Here is a 20,226-nt window from a genome sequence, read left to right as displayed (position 1 = left end):
CATCTTTGATTGATGGAAGAAAGTTGGTAGCCATTTGCTCTGATGTAAGAAATAGCTAAAGTGTTTAGAGCAATTTAAGAGAAAAAAAAATAGGAAATCCTGAAAATACTTACACTCTCCTTGTTTAATGGATAACACATGGGTTCCTGATTGAGCAATGCTTCCTCTTGCTTTGATCTGAAGACAGAGGGAAACATGTTTAGTATCATTTTAAAGGGTAGTTTTTAAACTTACGTATTTATAATATACAAATAACATATTTATAATTCACAAATAACAAGAATCTCACTATTTCAACCCAAAAGTTACTTTTGTTTACTAAATTTCTCTTCCAATATTTTCCAATATGTGTAGTTTAAGTAATAAACTTCACACAATATACTTTAAATGACAAACATGTAATTTTACAATGTTTTAGAATTTTCTTACTATTTACTACTTATCTTGGATATTAATATTTTAAATTTACATATTCTTTCAACATATATTTTAAGCATCTATTATATGCAAAGCAATATATAGTGAAGGGAGGTATAAAATATAATGTAAGTATTATCTATTGCTGCCTTTATTTTAAAAAACTGCAAAAAATTAAAAGCATTTACACTCTCCATGTGTCTGGTACTGAACTAAATAATTTTAAGATTTTTCTTTAATTCTGGCAATAACGATGTTGCTGTTGTTTCATTGCTCAGTTGTGTCTGACTATTTGCAATCCCATGGACTGCAGCTCACCAGGCTTCCCTGTCCTTCACCATCTCACAGAGTTTGCTCAAACTCATGTCCATTAAGTCAATGATGCCATCCAACCATCTCATCCTCTGTTACCCTCTTCTCCTTCTGCCCTCAATCTTTCCCAGCATCAAGATTTTTTCCAATGAGTCAGCTCTTTGCATCAGGTGGCCAAAGTATAGGAGCCTCAGCTTCAGCATCAGTCTTTCCAATCAATATTCAGGGTTGATTTCCTTTAGGACTGACCAGTTTGATCTCCATGCTGTCGAAGGGACTTTCAAGAGTCTTCTCTAGCACAACAGCTTGAAGGCATCAATTCTTTGGTGCTTAGCCTTCTTTATGGTCCGCCTCTAATCCGTACATGACTATTGGAAAAACCAGAGCTTTGACTATATGCACCTTTGTAGGTAAAGTGATGTCTCTGCTTTTTAATACACTGTCTAGGTTTGTCATAGCTTTTCTTCCAGGAGCAAGCATCTTTTAATTTCATGGCTGCAGTCACCATCTGCAGTGACTTTGGAGTCTAAGAAAATAAAGCTTGTCATTGTTTCCATTATTTCCCCATCTATTTGCCATGAAGTGATGGGACTGGATGCCATGATTTTAGTTTTTTGAATGTTGAGTTTTAAGCCAGCTTTTTCACTCTCGTCTTTAACCTTCATCAGGAGGCTCTTTAGTTCCTCTTTGCTTTCTTCCATTAGGGTGGTGTCATCTGTATATCTGAGGTTGTTGATATTTCTCTCAGCAATCTTGCTTCCAGCTTGTACTTCATCCATACTGGCACTTCACATGATGCACTCTGCATAGAAGTTAAATGGGCAGGGTGACAGTATACGGCCTTGACATATTCTTTTCCCAAATTTGAACCAGTCCATTGTTTCATGTCTGGTTCTAACTGTTGCTTCTTGACCTGCATACAGGTTTCTCAGGAGGCAGATAAGCTGATCTTGTATTCCCATCTCTTTCAGAATTTTCCACAGTTTGTTGTGGAAAACTGTGTCAAAGACTTCAGTGTAGTCAATGAAGCATAAGTATTCAAGAAAATTAAATACACCAAGGTAGCATTTCATGCAAAGATGGGCACAATAAAGGAAAGAAATGGTGTGAATCTAACAGAAGCAGAAGATGTTAAGAAGAGTTGGCAAGAATATACAGAAAGTGAAGTCGCTCAGTTGTGTCTGACTCTTTGCAACCCCATGGACTATAGCATACAAGGCTCCGCTGTCCATGGGATTTTCCAGGCAAGGGTATTGGAGTGGGTTGGCATTTCCTTTTCCAGAGGATCTTCCCGGCCCAGGGATCGAACCCCAGTCTGCCACATTGCAGGCAGATGTTTTACCATCTGAGCCACCAAGGAAGCCTCTAGAATATACCGAAGAACTGTATAAAAAAGGGCTTCAGTTCAGTCCAGTTCAGTCGCTCAGTCATGTCTGACTCTTTGCAACTCCATGAACAGCAGCATGCCATGCCTCCCTGTCCATCACTAACTTCCAGAGTTTACCCAAACTCATGTCCATTGAGTTGGTGATGCTGTCCAACCATCTCATCCTCTGTTGTCCCCTTCTCCTCCTGCCTGACCCTAACCACGATGGTGTAATCACTCACCTAGAATCAGACAACCTGGGGTGTGAAGTCAAGCAGAACTTAGGATGTGTTACTATGAACAAAGCTAGTGGAGGTGATGAAATTCCAGCTGAGCTATTTCAAATCCAAAAGATGATGCTGTGAAAGTGCTACACTCAATATGCCAGCAAATTTGGAAAACTCAGCAGTGGCCACAGGACTGGTAAAGGTCAGTTTTCATTCCAATCCCAAAGAAAGGCAATGCCAAAGAATATTCAAACTACACCACACAGTTGTACTCAGTACACATGCTAGCAAGGTTATTCTCAAAATCCTTCAAGCAAGGCTTCAACAGTATGTGAACAGAGAACTTGCAGATGTTCAAGCTGGATTTAGAAAAGGAACCAGAGGAACCAGACATCAAATTGCCAACATCCACTGGATCATTGAAAAAACAACAAAATACCAGAAATAATCTACTTCTGCTTTATTGATTCTTTGCTTTAAAGCCTCTGATTGTGTGGATCACAACAATAACTCTATGAGATGATTGACATTATTCTTTACAGATGAGATTAAGTAAATTACCTGAGGTCACATAACTAGGAAGCAATAAAACTAGGATTCTAACTTACTGTCAATTATTTTACTTTTTTTAGAATTACAAAAATACTATATATATTATATGTTCATATACAGAATTTTCTAACACATAAGTTTTTTTTTTGTTCAAAAGTCTTACTTGGGTAATTATCAGCTTTGAATATTTCTAGTTTTTGGATGTAAATAGGTATACTGACCCCAAAAGTATCATACCAACTTATAATATGCCTGTCAATGTACTTTTGCCTATAGTCACACACAAATTCTTGAACTCGTAAGTTATTTAGAACTTTTATAGGAGTAAAAGTCTACTGCTTTATTTTTAAAATTTTCACTTCTCCAATTAATGTAAAATTCAACGTTTTTCCTAAAGATTGTTTATGCATTTTATTTCCTATTGACTGTTTTGATTTTTATCTTTTGTCTATTGATCTACTGAGTTCTAAGATAAAACATTCTTTCTGACTAATATGTCGCCTAAGTGTTTTCCTCTTCTGTTCAATAATTTTCCAATGGATCTCAGAAAAAAATGAAAAAAACTTAAACTTTCAGGGGCGAGTAGAACATGAATGAAAAATTAAAGCATTAATTTGCTAGGAAGCAACCTTTTTTCACTCATAAACACAGAAACAAATTATATTGATATAAAAGTCATTACAGCAAGGAGATCCAACCAGTCCATTCTGAAGGAGATCAACCCTGGGATTTCTTTGGAGGGAATGATGCTGAAGCTGAAACTCCAGTACTTTGGCCACCTCATGCAAAGTGTTGACTCATTGGAAAAGAATCTGATGCTGGGAGGGATTGGGGGCAGGAGGAGAAGGGGACGACAGAGGATGAGATGGCTGGATGGGATCACTGACTTGATGGACGTGAGTCTGAGTGAACTCTGGGAGTTGGTGATGGACAGGGAGGCCTGGCATGCTGCAATTTATGGGGTGGCAAAGTGTCGGACATGACTGAGTGACTGAACTGAACTGAACTGACTGATTTAGATACAAATTCTATCTTTTTAGTTGGAACTTCCCTGGTGGCTCAGTAGAAAAGAATCTACTTGCAGTGCAGGAGACCTGGGTTCGATCCTGAGCTGGGAAGATCCCCTGGAGAAGGACATGGCAACCCATTCCATTATTCTTATCTGGGAAATCCCAGTTGCAGAGAGTCAGACATGACTTAGCAACTAAATAGCAATCTTTATAGGGTTTATATAATTAGGAAGAGCTACAGTGGCTTTTAGTCTTACCAAATAATAAAAGGTTAATTCCGTTTCATCTGTCAGAATCTGTCGATTCAGGATGTAGTGCACCCGAATCTCCTGTGTTTGCCCACAGGTCACAGTACCAGCCACAGGTTCAAGCTGAATGTAACTCTTGCTTGGGGAGAAAATATGTCTTGCAGTGTGCATTGCTGGTATGTGAGATTCTTCAACCCATCTGCTATCAAAACAGTAGTTATTCTGTTTGTAAGTGACCTAATGGATAGAATAAAGGTCTTAAGTAAGTTATTTTTATTAACATTATATATATATATGTATATATATATATATAAAGTCACTCTGTCATTTGCTGAAGATTTTTCAAGACCCATGCTTACTTGATTTCATTATAGGCTGCCTTCCAAAATAAAGAGTAACCTATAAACAACTTTCCCTTAAGTTTATTTAAAGTTAAACTGTATGAATTTAGTCACATTCACTCATAATCAAGATCAATAACTTTTTCTTAATATCCTTATGGTTGTACATTGCATAAGGACATTAGAATATTTCACACAAAATGAAAATAGTGGTTTACCAAAGAAACAATTAAAATCGAGTTTGTAATAAAGCTATAAAAATGTTGGATTTTCAAGGGACTGTCAAGATGGTTTAATAAATGTCTCCTGAAACTAGATCATGTCATAAAGTCTAAAGTGAAAGCTTTCTGACAGAATTTTTTATTTCTTATTTTGTATTATGTTTCCACTTACCCCAACTGAAATGAAAGAAGATGTGAAGTTACTGGTATCAATGGAAATGTTCACCAAACCGTGCTCATTTGTAGTAAATCTGGCACTGTACTGAAACATATCCACATTGACCACTACAGTCTCATTGGGGATTGGCTGATCCTTCTCATCAACTAGAAGAACCTAGAAGTAGGAAAGAGAAATACGAAAGTGAAAGCTGATTTCAGGTGTTATATAGCAATAACATTTTCCACTCTATTGTGTTCACTTCTTGACACCTTGGCCATTGTCATCTAATGAAGATCTTAGCATATAAAAGTAAGATTTGTTTTCTGGACTCTAAAATATTTTGCTTTTTGACATTTCTGTTTAGATAACTTATGAGCGTTTAATTGAGAACTGCCAACAGTAGATTCACGGTGTTACCTTCCCCAGCTTTCTTCATCTTTGTTGTTCTGTATCTCATTATAAGGCTTCTTTTTGTTTTTGTTGTCACTGTTTAGTTGCTCAGTTGTGTCCGACCTTTTGCGACCCCGTGGACTGTAACCTGCTAGGCTCCTCTGTCCATGGGATCTCCTGCAGTGGGCTACCATTTCCTTCTCCAGGGAATTTTCCCGACTTAGGGATCAAACCTAGGTTTCCTGCTTGGCAGGTTGAGTCTTTACTGCTGAGCCACCATGAAGCCCTATATAAGGCGTTTGCCTTTTAAGTTTTTATAATTTCTTTACTCACTCTAAATAAATGTTTGTTTTTATAATAAATTTTGCTTTTGTATAACAAAAGAATTTTGATTCATTTAAAAGATAAGTTTTGATATAAAAATTGGTTTTCCTAGAAGTCACATGCCCACAAATATGGTTATATTGAAAAGAAACTTTACCTGCCCAAAGAAAGGAAGCCCACGTCTGTAATGTGAATCCACTTTAGTAAATTTCAGTTTGCTTAAGGTGTTTGTGATTTCACTTGATCCATGTCCGGTTAGTTCCAACCCTGAAGGATAATTCAGAAAAGTTGAACTGTTCTATATGTTCTGTTTACCTCACCTCCTATCCCATCCCAGCTTCACTCCATTATTAAAAAAAAAAAATCCATATACTCTTATTCTTTCATTGACATCTATAATTCCTCAATTCTCTCGTTTCACAAATATCCTGCTTGTTCCATCCATGTTCTTGAGGAGATTTTTTCATCATTTCCTCAGAGATCTTGTTCTGATTTGCTCCTCTCCAGCAACCATCTGGGAACAACTTGATTCTTCACACTGGCCTAAAAATATTCTTAAATTTCTGTCAGAAACCCCTTCCCCAGCAAAAGCCTTCTTTCCAGCACATGGTGAAAAGTATAGCCAATACCCAGGGCTTTTTCATTCAGTGAAGTGTGATCTGTATTTTACCTCCATTATCTAAAGTCTTCCTCTGTCAAAAGAAACTACTTTTTCATTCCCCCCAACTCTAACCCTATGTGTGCTCAATCACCTAGTCACACAGAGTGGGTTGCCATTTCCTTCTCTAACCCTATGTCTTCTAGTTTTATTCTGCCTATTTATCTAATCTTCTGACTGTAGGTGTTTCAGTTTTTCAGCCCCTCCTTGTCCATCTCTAGCCTCAATTTAGCAATGATAATTAACTTACTTTCAGAACACTTGCTTTTTCTCCTAGGATGATCTGAATACAATAAGAATGGTTTCAGATTTACATTTCGGATCCTGATTTTGCTCAGACTTTTCTTTTGAAATTGTCCATTGAGTGAATCAACTGACATTTTGATATTCTGAGGTATGATGAATTGTCTTAGACAAATCCTTATCACCATAATTCTTTCTCATCTTTTCCTTATCTTGGTTAATGATATTTTCATTTCCCAGACCTCCAAAATTGTAGTCTTTGGGGTCATTTTGGACAGTATTCTGATTTAACACATTGTAACGTATTTTTCATCTAGCCTGTCCTTTTCACGCCTGCTAAAATTAACTTTTTTTTTCCTGTTCTTATATTTTGTAAACTGAAATGATAATAAAAAATAAAAGTGACTATTTAAATCAAACTTTAACTTTACAAATATAAAAATATAACCAAAGCCCTCTTTTGCATTGTATAATTATAATATATGCCATGTTCTTTTCTCTGAGTAGTCTAAGTACTGTATATTCTATATAAAACTACTAAATGGCAATTGGAAAATATTTAATAGCTTGAGGTGAAAAAACTAAAGTTTTACTCAAATGTTTTAAATCACATTTAGGATTGACATCCCTTTGAAGAAAAGTGAAATTTGTGTTTTTTTTCTATGTGATGAAAACATGATTTTTAAAAAGTGGATAATATTCAAAACAGCATTATGATAATTCTGGGTATGGACTCATACTTTTAATAGCATTAACAGATTTTTTTTTTTTTTTTTTTACTTTTTATCATTGCCTTCCCTTGTAATTAGCATTGTATGGTTCACTTGCTATTTTTTTTTATATTTAAGGGTTCTGTTAAGTTAGCATTTTATTTGGAATTAACAATTATTTTATTTATATGAATTTTTTTGGAATTAACTTAAAAATAGTTTATTAGGTCATTCTCCTTAAATATAGCTGAAGATATCTAATTCTTTCATAAGAAAGTCTAACCTCTCTAGTATACAATTTACTTTTCTAAACACCTTTATAACAAACCTACTTTTAAAGACTCCTTTGGGACTGAAGACATTTTTTTTATGCTTATTATGCTTTTCTGGTGCATTACTGTTTCTAAATACAATCCATTCTATTCAAATCTGCTCAAGTGCTATTTTTTAGAAGTTTTTTTGGGCCTATATTAGAATAAACTATCTCTCTTCACACTTATTGTGCCCTTATTTATTAGCTTCCTGTGAAAACTTTATGGTGTGGGCCAAGTTGCTTCAGTCGTGTCTGACTCCTTGCAACCCTATGGACCATAGCCTGCCAAGTTCCTCTGTTGATGGGATTCTCCAAGCAAGAGTGCTGGAGTGGGTTGCTATTCCCTCCTCCAGGGGATCTGGCAGGCGGTTTCTTTATCACTAGCACTACCTGGGAAGCCTCCAGATTTTATTATGGTCATATATAATACATAGATACATATATACATAGCCATTTATATGTATAATTTCTTTTTAGATTCCTAATTCCTTGAGGGCAGAGACCATATCACTAACACAGTCCCCAGAAACTAGAAAGTATTTTACATGGATTGAATATTTGATAAATGTTCAGCAAATTAATACACATTTAATAATAATACAAACCTGTTCCCTCCTCTCTGACCTTGGCTTCCACTTCTAATGTGTTCTCATATCCTTTTTGTTTCAGCTGAAGCGATTTAGCATTTACTAGTTGTGTGAAACAACCTTCATCGTCTGTCTGAAAAGAAAGGAAGAGAAGTCCTGGGTTCTCTGGTTTGTGATTTTAAAAAGTCAGTTTTCAACCAATGACGATTTTGTGTTGGCCATAGAAGGAAATTTTACAAATGTTTTGTTCACCTTTTGGGTGCTTATCTTTTCCCCCAGGTGATACGAAATTTGTTCACTAATCATTGCATCAAATCACTGCAAACCTTTGCTTTCTCCCCTCACTTCTGAAAGCCTATCCCATTTCTGTCATATTAAACTTTCCTTCCTATGTGGCGCTAGTGATAAAGAACCTGCCTGCCAATGCAGGAGACACAGGAGATGCATGTTCGATTTCTGGATTAGTAAGATCCCCTGGAGGAGGTCATGGTAACCGACTCCAATATTCTTGCCCGGGAAAGCTCTTGGACAGAGGAGCCTGGTGGGCTATCGTCCATAGAGTCAGAAAGAGTTGGACATGACTAATGCAACGTATAACCAACCTAGACAGCATATTAAAAAGCAGAGACATTACTTTGCCAACAAAGGTTTGTCTAGTCAAAGCTATGGTTTTTCCTGTGGTCGTGTACGGATGTGAGAGTTGGACTGTGAAGAAAGCTCAGTGCTGAAGAATTGATGCTTTTGAACTGCAGTGTTGTAGAAGACTCTTGAGAGTCCCTTGGACTGCAAGGAGATCCAACCAATCCGTTCTGAAGGAGATCAGCCCTAGGATTTCTATGGAGGGAATGATGCTGAAGCTGAAACTCCAGTACTTTGGCCACCTGATGCAAAGAGTTGACTCATTGGAAAAGACTCTGATGCTGAGAGGGATTGGGGGCAGGAGGAGAAGGGGACGACTGAGGATGAGATGGCTGGATGGCATCACGGACTCGATGGACATGAGTCTGAGTGAACTCCGGGAGTTGGTGATGGACAGGGAGACCTGGCGTGCTGTGATTCATAGGATGGCAAAGAGTTGGATATGACTGAGTGACTGAACTGAACTGAACTGAATACAACATAGCTAGTGTTTCCCAACATTCCATGGTATTTTGTAATTTTATCTCTTTGTGTACATTGTTCCTTAAATATCTTTTCTTGCTTCCACTCTCATTGTGGCCAACAGTTACAGCTCTTCTAAACACAACTCAGACATAACACGTTCTAAGCCTTTGACTGTGTGGATCACAATAAACTGTGGAAAATTCTTAAAGAGATGGGGATACCGGACCATCTAACCTGCCTCTTGAGAAATCTGTATGCGGGTCAGGAAGCAACAGTTAGAACTGGACATGGAACAACAGACTGGTTCCAAATGGGAAAAGGAGTATATCAAGGCTGTATATTGTCACCCTGCTTATTTAACTTCTATGCAGAGTACATCATGAGAAACGCTGGACTGGAAGAAACACAAACTGGAATCAAGATTGCTGGGAGAAATATCAATAACCTCACATATGCAGATGACACCACCCTTATGGCAGAAAGTGAAGAGGAGCTAAAAAGCCTCTTGATGAAAGTGAAAGAGGAGAGCGAAAAAGTTGGCTTAAAGCTCAACATTCAGAAAACGAAGATCATGGCATCTGGTCCCATCACTTCATGGGAAATAGATGGGGAAACAGAGGAAACAGTGTCAGACTTTATTTTTGGGGGGCTCCAAAATCACTGCAGATGGTGACTGCAGCCATGAAATTAAAAGACGCTTACTCCTTAGAAGAAAAGTTATGACCAACCTAGATAGTATATTCGAAAGCAGAAACATTACTTGCCGACTAAGGTCCGTCTAGTCAAGGCTATGGTTTTTCTTGTGGTCATGTATGGATGTGAGAGTTGGACTGTGAAGAAGGCTGAGCACTGAAGAATTGATGCTTTTGAACTGTGGTGTTGGAGAAGGCTCTTGAGAGTCCCTTGGACTACAAGGAGATCCACCCAGTCCATTCTGAAGGAGATCAGCCCTGGGATTTCTTTGGAGGGAATGATGCTAAAGCTGAAACTCCAGTACTTTGGCCACCTCATGTGAAGAGTTGACTCATTGGAAAAGACTCTGATGCTGGGAGGGATTTGGGGCAGGAGGAGAAGGGGACAACCGAGGATGAGATGGCTGGATGGCATCACTGACTCGATGGACGTAAGTCTGAGTGAACTCCAGGAGTTGGTGATGGGCAGGGAGGCCTGGTGTGTTGCGATTCATGGGGTCACAAAGCGTCGGGCACGACTGAGTGACTGAACTGAACTGAAGAAGCCTCTGTAATGATCTCGACCTAAATATTGACTGTAGTTGTTCAGTGGCTCAGTTGTGTCTGACTCTTTTGCCACCCCATAGACTATAGATCACCGGTCTTCTCTGTCCATGGGATTCTCCAGGCAAGAATACCAGGTTGCCATTTCCTTCTCCAGGGGATCTTCCTGACCCAAGATCGAACCCACATCTCCTGCATTGCAGGAAGATTCTTTACTGCTGAGTCATCAGGGAAGCCTAAATATTGACTAGGGATTGTTAACTGTGTTTTCTTGATATCTAGGACATTAATGAAAGCACATATATTTATTGACTAGATGATTCATTATAGAAATTAGATTTCTAAACTAAACACTAGGTTCCATATTATAATAAAGTTTTGTTTTCATTTTTTACTTGTTTGCATGATATTTATTGCATAGTAAAATTTAGTCATGCTTAATTTGGGCTTCCCTGGTGGGTCAGATGGTAAATAGTCTGCCTGCAATGCAGGATACCAAGGTTTGATCCCCGGGTTCAGAAGATTCCCTGGAGAAGGGAATGGTTACCCATTCCAATATTCTTGCCTGTAAATATTTATTGAACAATAAATATTTATTGCACAACTTTAATCAATTTAATTTACTTATATACAGATGCCATGACTCTTTTGAAAATGAAAATGAATCTTAGTCTCCCTGATTTGATAAAGATTTTGACAGCTATATTTCTCTCATGATTATCTTGCTTATTAGTATTCATCTTGACCTTCATCATCATGTTTACCACCTTAGCCTTTCATTCTGCAACTTAGATACCTTGCTTTTCCACACCTGACAATGTCTGTTCACAGTGCCTCACCTTGACCTTTTTTGTACTCTACCTCTGAAATCAGTAATTCATACATTTCATTTCTTTTTTTTTTTTTTACATTTCATTTCTTAATACAGCATGTCCTGCTGCTGTTTCCTTTACATCTCTGATGTAATCGAGGGCTCTCATCCATCTTTTCACTTGGTCCCCCTCTCTTCAACCTGATGCTGATCTCATAGACTCCCACATGCAGGTTAGATTCCATAGTGTCATTTGATTCTCCCACAGGCCCGGTTCTTAACATTTGCCATATTTTTCTTCTGTTTTCTGTTTGATTAAAGTCAACTTTGGAGACTTCCACATCCTTTTATGCCCAGAAACCTGGCATTTTGATTGCTATCAAAAGGAAATTGCAAAATTGGCCAAATAAATACTATCATAAATCCATGAGCCCTATGTTCAAGTGGGTTCTGATTATTGCCAGGCAATCTTAAAATATTTCCCTATTCCACAGTTTTCCTAGGTGACTAATTCAAACACTGCTCTCTTATTACATTGTATTATGTTGCGTTGTATTGTGTTCTTTATTGTATTATCTGTCACAAGAAAGCAAGATCTGGTGTTAGTGTCCTGGGGAGAGTGGTTTCCATATACCTGTTGACTGAATTCTTCACAGATGCTTTTTGGATATTTTCCATAGCAGGGAGAAATGTACTGCAAATATTTTCTGCATACATTAATCGTCACCAGGCCACGGACAGGCTTTCCATATGTGTATCTGTAACAATAAAGTGGTCATACAAAAAGATATTTAACATAAATTACTCACATTTCCTATACATGATTTCATCATTCATCTTACTCATCTACAGCAATTGCATTTCCTTTCACAGCATTAGCACTTTAGAAATACTTATTCTGAAACAGTCTTATCTATACCTCTAAAAGAAAATACTTATGAGTACTGAATTATTTTTGAAACACCTCCAAATGGAAAAGTAACAATGTGGTTTTTCTCAGATCTTACCTTCCTCTCAGTTGAGGTTTGACTATAAAACTGCCTATTTCCTTCTTTCTCTGCTGTCATATTATCTAGGTTATGATTCTAGCTTTGTCAGTACCTCCAAAGTTGTTTTAGGGAAAAAAATTAGAGAAACATAGAGTGTGTATTGCTTTTGTTTGTTTGCTGGTTTTATTTTTTAAGATTTTTGTTGTTGTTGTGGACTTAAAAATCTTTCCCGAATTTGTTATAATATTGCTTCTTTTTATGTTTGTTTTTTTTTTTGCAGCAAAATGTGGGATCTTATCTCCCTAACCAGGGATTGAATCTGCACCCCCTGCCTTGGAAGGCAAATTTTTAGCCAATTTTTAGCCATTTGGACCATCAAGGAAGTCCCAAAAGTGTATTTCTAAGTCCTCCCTAACTTATATATGTTTTAAGAGGATAAGTGAGGAATTAAATGGGAAAACACTAGCTACAGAAGAAAAATATCACAAATGAACTGTATCATGATAGTTGGATTCTGCCAAATCTGATGGAAGGATGTGATGTATGGCCTGAATATTTATGTCACCCTGAAATTCATGTTGAAATTCTAAATCCCAAAGGATGATAGTTAAGGAGGTGAGGGTTTTGGGAGGAGGGTGAAGTTCTCATGAATGGGGGTGTGCCTTCATAAAAGAGGCTCCAGAGAGATCTCTTGTCCCCCCTTCCATGTGAGGACACAAGAAGATGCTCAGAACCAGAAAGAAGACCTTCAACAGAATGTGACCATGCAGGCACCTTGATCTTGGATTTCCCAGCCTCTGGGACTGTGAACAGGAGGAGAAGGGGCAGACAGAAGACGAGGTGGTTGGATGGCATCACTGACTCAGTGGACACGAGTTCGAGCAAGCTCTGGGAGATGGTGAAGGACGGGGAAACCTGGTGTCTGCAGTCCATGGGGTCGCAAAGAGTTGGACACGACTGAGTGACAGGACAACAATAGAACTGTGAACAATACAGTTCTGTTGTTAATAAGCTCCTCAGTCTGTGGTATTTTGTTATGATACCCTGAACAGACTAAGGCGTGATGTGAAGCTGAACTCAGTCTATTGTTTCTTAAAGTATGCTTTCTGGACCACCTCCATGGACATTCCCTGAGACATGCAGTGAGATTCAGAGTACCAAATCCTTCTTCAGATTTAGAGGTGGGGACAAGGAATCTACATTTGAAATAAGCACCTCCATAGCTTCTCATGCATGCTTAAGTTTGAGACCCTGTCCAAACTGTGAAGTAGGTGAAGTTTGGTCTCAGAAACCCCAAGCTTCCTCTTTTCAGTGTCTCCTCCCCTTCAAATTTCTATAAGTGCTGATAAAGTAATACACTATTTACTAAATTTAGTCATTTTGTTGAATCTTCTCTTTAAATTTGAAGCAAAAGGCTTTTTCCCTGATGAAAAAATGTAAAGCATCAAAGCTGGTGAAAAGGAAAACACATGTTTTTTATGTTGTTTTTAAAAGCAAGCAGTAAATCCAACCTCCTTGATGTAACTGGAGGGGACTTTATTGCCCAAAGGCAATCAGAGAAGAAATAAATAGCATACATTTTATTTCTTTTTAAAAATTTCATTTTATTAAACCAGAGTATAGTTGTTTTACAATATTGTGTTAGTTTCTGCTGTATAACAAAGTGAGTCAGCTATACAGAAACATATATCCCCTCTGTTTTGGATTTCCTTACCATTTAGGTTACCACAGAGCAGTGAGTAGAGTTTCCTGCACTATCTCGTATGTTCTCATTAGTTATCTATTTTACGCATAGTATCAGTAGTGTATACATGTCAATTCCGATCTCCCAATTCATCCCACACCCCTTTCCCCTTTTGGTGTCCCTACATTTGTTCTCTATGTCTGTATCTCTATTTCTACTTTGCAAAAAAGTTAAATGCATGTATTTTTAATTCTATATTAATATATCCAGCATTTAAGATAGAGGGTCTGCTTAACTTCTTTCTAGCTTCCCAGAGTTAAAAAAATTAGGGACAATACAAAATTGGAGATAATAAGATATGGAATAACATGGAAGCTATGGGCTCCAGAATTAGATGGTTTGGGTTCACTTTAGTCCAGTGTCTGGGACATAGAAATGCTTCATGCAGCTATATGTATTTTTTTGTTACTTGCCGAGGCAATATAGAATTATGGAGAAAGGTTCAGGGTCTGGAGCCAGACTGTTGGATTTAAATTCCAATCTGCCATTTATTGTCTGTAGGAACTTGAACAAATTAGTTTATTCTTTATATGTTATAGTTCCCTCATTTGTAAAATGAGAATTATTATCCTCATCTCACAAGGTTACTGTAAGAACAAAAACGCAAGTAAGTGCAAGGCACTTTGAACATTGCCTGGCACATTTTAAATGCTCAGTTAATAATTTTACTAACAGTAGTAAACATATTGCATGCTATCACCCCTGCTCCTTGGTCTAAGCTCAGACAAGTTGGAGAGACTCGTTCCTTCTTTAATTAAAATAGTTGGAAGGTCAGTAATCATTATGTGCAATACAAACAGGGTAGGGAAATAGAAATGAGATAAAAAAATGTAACTCACAAGCTGCAGACAGAAACCTCAAATTCATCCTCTAGGAAACTAATCTTCTTGGGCATTTTCACTTGGACCTCAAATTTGGGCAAAACTGTTATCAATAAAAGAAAAAAAAAAACACAAATGTGAGAGCAGGCAGAAAGTCTTGCAAGAGTATTAGTAATGATTCTATTACAGAATCTTGTAACAAAGAGTCACCTGAAGTGATTTCAATTACAATAAGGAGCAGCAGGTCACTACTGGCAAAAAAGAGATGCCATTCATACCCATGGGCAGTTAGCACCATGGTAACTTAGGCTGGTATTATAGTTCCTAGACTCTCCTCAGAATTTGTCCAAGATTTCAAAGGTGGGAGGGAAACAGCTGCATTAGTCTCTGAAGGTCACCATGATTAGACCTGGTCACAGGTACAGAGAGGCCAGAAACTTTCACTTTGTCCTTATTTTTTACCCTGTCTGCTCTAGCTCTTCTTCCCAACTTCTAACCCTGCTGACTCACAGAGACCCTGGGCCCACTATCAGACACCTGGTTATAGAAATACCAAAGTGGGAGGAGGGAGAGCTAACATCCTCCCATTGATTCTTCTACCAGTTTCCCTCAGTGGTCCACTCTGGAATCTGAATGTGCTCTTGAAAGTTCTGATCTGTACATCCTCACCCTTGCTTCAGGAGGCCTGGTTAGCAATTTCCTCAGATCCATCAGCTCCTCCTGAGGCACTCTGACTTTTCCAGCCTCTCCCACACAGTTGTATTTAAGGTTAGTTGTTCCTACAATTAATCCCTGTTCCATAATTCTCATGGCAGTTCTGGTGAGACAGGAGAATCCTGTTTTTGTGATAAGTCTCCTATTCATGGCAAACAGATGGAGAAAAAGTGGAAATAGTGGCAGATTTTATATTCTTGGGCTTCACAATCACTTCAGATGGTAACTGTAGCCATGAAATTAAAAGCTGCTTGCTCCTTGGAAGAAAAGCTATGAAAAACCTAGACAGTGTATTAAAAAGCAGAGACATCACTTTGCTGACAAAGGCCTATATAGTCAAAGCTATGGTATTTCCAGTAGTCATGTATGAGTTTGCGAGTTGGACCATAAAGAAGGCTGAGCACCAAAGCATTGATGCTTTCGAGCTGTAGCATTAGAGAAGACTCTTGAGAGTCCCTTGGACAGCAAGGAGATTAAACCAGTCAGTCCTAAAAGAAATCAACCCTGAATATTCATTGGAAGGACTGATGCTGAAGCTGAAACTGCAATGCTTTGTCTACCCGATGTGAAGAGCTGACTCATTGGAAAAGGCTGTGATGCTAGGAAAGATTGAGGACAGGAGGATAAGAGCAGGCATAGGATGAGATAGTTGGATGGCATGACTGACTCAATGGACATGAGTCTGAGTGAGCTCCAGGAGATAGAAAAGGACAGGGAAGCATGGCATGCTGCAGTCCATTGGGTTACAAAGAGTCAGACATGACTTAGCAGTAGAACAACAACTCCTTATCCACAGCATGATATATTTAACTTACCTTAGAAATTCTACATAATTGATAACTAATAAGATGGTTTCAATGTCTGAGAACTATTATTAGCGTAAATTACATGTAGGTTACAGACAGCAAGGATGTAATCCCAGAAAATACACCCTGTTGTAAGATATAGATCAAGAGATGCATGTAGATGACACAATATATTGGTTAACAATTTATGTTTGAATAGGTTCAGTTGGAACTATTAAAATCCCTTATGCTTCTTGGCTCCATGATTTTGGTAAATTTTTAACTTCTCTCAGTTCATTTCAGTTCAGTCGCTTAGTCATGTCCGACTGTTTGCGACCCCATGAATTGCAGCACACCAGGCCTCCCTGTTCATCACCATTTCCCAGAGTTCACTCAGACCTACGTTCATTGAGTCTGTGATGCCATCCAGCCATCTCATTCTCTGTCGTCCCCTTCTCCTCCTGCCCCCAATCCCTCCCAGCATCAGAGTCTTTTCCAATGAGTCTACTCTTCTCATGAGGTGGCCAAAGTACTGGAGTTTCAGCTTTAGCATCATTCCCTCCAAAGAAATCCCAGGGCTGATCTCCTTCAGAATGGACTGGTTGCATCTCCTTGCAGTCCAAGGGACTCTCAAGAGTCTTCTCCAACATCACACTTCAAAAGCATCAATTCTTTGGCGCTCAGCCTTCTTCACAGTCCAACTCTCACATCCATACATGACCACAGGAAAACCATAGCCTTGACTAGACGGACCTTAGTTGGCAAAGTAATGTCTCTGCTTTTGAATATGCTATCTAGGTTGGTCATAACTTTTCTTCTAAGGAGTAAGCGTCTTTTAATTTCATGGCTGCAGTCACCATCTGCAGTGATTTTGGAGCCCCCCAAAATAAAGTCTGACACTGTTTCCCCATCTACTTCTGCTTTATTGACTATGCCAAAGCCTTTGACTGTGTGGATCACAGTAAACTGTGGAAAATTCTGAAAGAGATGAGAATACCAGACCACCTAACCTGCCTCTTGAGAAATCTGTATGCAGGTCAGGAAGCAACAGTTAGAACTGGACATGGAACAACAGACTGGTTCCAAATAGGAAAAGGAGTATGTCAAGGCTGTATATTGTCACCCTGCTTATTTAACTTCTATGCAGAGTACATCATGAGAAACACTGGACTGGAAGAAACACAAGCTGGAATCAAAATTGCTGGGAGAAATATCAATAACCTCAGATATGCAGATGACACCACCCTTATGGCAGAAAGTGAAGAGGAACTAAAAAGCTTCTTGATGAAAGTGAAAGAGGAGAGCAAAAAAGTTGGCTTAAAGCTCAGCATTCAGAAAATGAAGATCATGGCATCCAGTCCCATCACTTCATGGGAAATAGATGGGGAAACAGTAGAAACTTCTCTAGTATCAATATACTCATTTGCAAAATAGAGATGGTATAGTATCTGCCTGAGAGGGCTATTGTAAGGATTTAATGAGATAGTGCATGAAATGTTTGGCAAATATTTAGATAAATAAAAATTCTTGCTACTTTTTGATTGTTATATGCTAGGTTTTTGCTTGTCACTACATAGAAAAATGATCCGATCTTGTGTTCTTTAATGTCATAAATGTGTTTGACATGTGTGGAATTCTTACCGTATTCATCCACTTCAAAAGAGTGCTCTATTTTTTTCCGAGACTCCTTCAGCAGTACCACCTTGTAGGGACCCAGTGCGGGCTCCACTGAGAGTGGGAAAGACAGCTGACTGAGTCCCCCTTGCAATTTGAAACTGGGCCATTGGAAAATCCGGTTCCTTTTGGGGTTCTATAGGTAAAAGCATCACAAGTATATTGAAGTAATTGAAATATATAGTTCTGAGTAGAAGGACAGCTTTTCAGGGAGGATGACATGGGAAGCAGGCTAATTAGCTGGTTGGTAAATTGGCACCAAAGGTATTAGCAAAGGTTTCTAAGAATTCTAGACTGAGAAAAGGGCAACTTGCCCAGCTGAGATAAGACAGGTGATAGTTTCTCTTTTTGTGATTATGCATACCCATCTCGGTCAGAAATATTGGAAGACCCACTACATTGCATCATCTCAGAGTATTTTTGTTCTTTCATTGACATCTTATCCACTCTTCCCAGGATTTATGAGAGACAGGGAAAACAGTATTTATTTAGTTCTGAAGAAGTGCCAGTGGGGAAGGAGAAAGTGGAAAGAAGAAAGTTAATATAACTCACAGTGAGTCCTCATCCCAAGAGAGAGACACAAGATATTACCTACCTCAATATAAACCATCGGGAACTGAAAAGAAAACAAATAGCGTGAGTGTGAGACAGAGTATAAAAAGACAAAACTGTGACACCAGCATTAAAACAGTATTTGGACCAGAAGGAAGTGAGCCTATTCAGTTCTTGTCTGGATGAGGAAATGTGGCCCTGTTTGAGTCATTACACTTCATATGTTTGGTCTGGGACATAGTCTCTGAAGAAATCATGGGGGCTTCCCTATGGCTCAGTGGTAAAGAATCCACCTGCCAGTGAAGACGACAGTTTCTATCCCTTATTTGGGAAGATCCCACATGCTATGAGGCAACAAAACCTGTGTGCACCAACTACTGAGTCTGTGCTCTAGAGCCTGGGAACCATAACTACTAAGCCCATGGACCTTAGAACCTGTGCTCTGCAACAAGAGAAGCCACCATAATGAGACGCCTGCGCCCTGTGGCTGCAGAGTAGCCCCCGTTCTCCACAACCAGAGAAAAGTCTGAGCAGCAATGAAGACCCAGCACAGCCAAAAATGGATAATTTATTTTTTTAAAGAGAAGGAAAAAATCATTCTTAAAAAAAGGAACAAACAGAAAAGAAATAATGATTTCCTTTTATGAAATAATGTAACCTAGACTTGTGTAAAAAGATACAAATAATGAGTTTCATTTTGTAGTTGACTTATCTGTGAAAAATTCTCCATTTCTCTTAAGAGAGATATCAAATGTACTTATTTTCTTTTGTCCATTTAGAATAATTGAGTCTTTAAGGGAGATAATTTCAACTGAATATTTAATTAACTTTAAGAATGTAGTTGATGAACTTATCTCCCTTATCCTCCAGTAGCCATATGCTTTGGAGAACTTTCTGTGGTAGATTTAAGTATCTCATATTGGTCTCAGGTTCTCCAAAGAACAGGTTTTTACCTTTTGGGTTTTTTTTTTTTTTTTCCCTCCCAGTCTTACTGCTGGGAAAGATGGAAGGCAAAGGAGAAGAGGGCAACAGAGTAGGAGATGGTTAGATAGCATCACTTACTCAATGGACATAAACTTGAGCAAACTCTGGGAGTTAGTGCAGGACAGGGAAGCTGGTGTGAGGCAGTTCACGGGGTTGCAAAGAGTCAGACACAACTTGGCGACTGAACAACAACAAAATAGCCATTGTTATGAGACTCACCGTTTCATTCAAAGGGTGAAAGTTGACATCCACAGAGACAATGCGGAAGTTCACTGAAACACAGAGATTTTTCTCATGAAAGCCTCCAGTGGAAATTCAGGGTGGTAACACAAATAACAATGTGCCAGGATTTCCAAAACGTAATAGAGAACTACACCTCCAACCCTTCAGATTGCATTTGCTTGTTTGGTTCCTTATACCTGTTTGTCCTGGCTTGTAGATGGGTTTGTCTGTCTGGACAAAGACTAGGCTTTCTGCTTCTGTAATGTACATCCGCTTCCTCTTTATGAAGTTCTGGGTTGGCCCTTGTACCTGTACAGTTATGAATGCTGAGGGAAAAGATGATGCTGGAATCTGTAAAACAGAAATGAGCTGAAGAATCTGCCCAGATCCACTTCTGAATGTCTCAGCTTTTGTGACTTTCTCATTTCTCTGGTTAGTCCCATGGGAATTAGTAAGAGCTAGGCTTCCTTGGTGGTTCAGATGGTAAAGAATCCACTTGCAATGCAAGAGAC

At 38.5% G+C, this 20,226-nt stretch overlaps 1 protein-coding gene across 3 annotated transcripts in view; it reads right to left on the bottom strand.

Annotated features, from left to right (window-relative positions):
* Positions 1–20,226, bottom strand: part of LOC101104482 (alpha-1-macroglobulin-like) — a 54,990-nt gene that overhangs the window by 30,769 nt on the left and 3,995 nt on the right. For 2 of the 3 annotated variants that reach the window (XM_060413438.1, XM_027967888.3), the window contains exons 3-13: positions 19,912–20,065; positions 19,712–19,764; positions 18,552–18,572; positions 17,924–18,092; positions 14,802–14,886; positions 11,864–11,987; positions 8,098–8,212; positions 5,726–5,835; positions 4,867–5,028; positions 4,142–4,369; positions 114–177 (exon numbers count right to left, since the gene is read on the bottom strand). In XM_060413438.1, coding sequence (XP_060269421.1) covers positions 114–177; positions 4,142–4,369; positions 4,867–5,028; positions 5,726–5,835; positions 8,098–8,212; positions 11,864–11,987; positions 14,802–14,886; positions 17,924–18,092; positions 18,552–18,572; positions 19,712–19,764; positions 19,912–20,065 — 1,285 coding nt within the window. Of the gene's footprint in view, positions 1–113; positions 178–4,141; positions 4,370–4,866; positions 5,029–5,725; positions 5,836–8,097; positions 8,213–11,863; positions 11,988–14,801; positions 14,887–17,923; positions 18,093–18,551; positions 18,573–19,711; positions 19,765–19,911; positions 20,066–20,226 lie in introns of those variants that run through there. The other variant, XM_060413439.1, reaches the window with a different exon arrangement.

The sequence above is a fragment of the Ovis aries genome, chromosome 3, assembly GCF_016772045.2.
Source record: "Ovis aries strain OAR_USU_Benz2616 breed Rambouillet chromosome 3, ARS-UI_Ramb_v3.0, whole genome shotgun sequence".
In the NCBI taxonomy this organism is placed as follows: Eukaryota; Metazoa; Chordata; class Mammalia; order Artiodactyla; family Bovidae; genus Ovis; species Ovis aries.
This window is presented reverse-complemented; position numbering and strand designations above follow the sequence as displayed.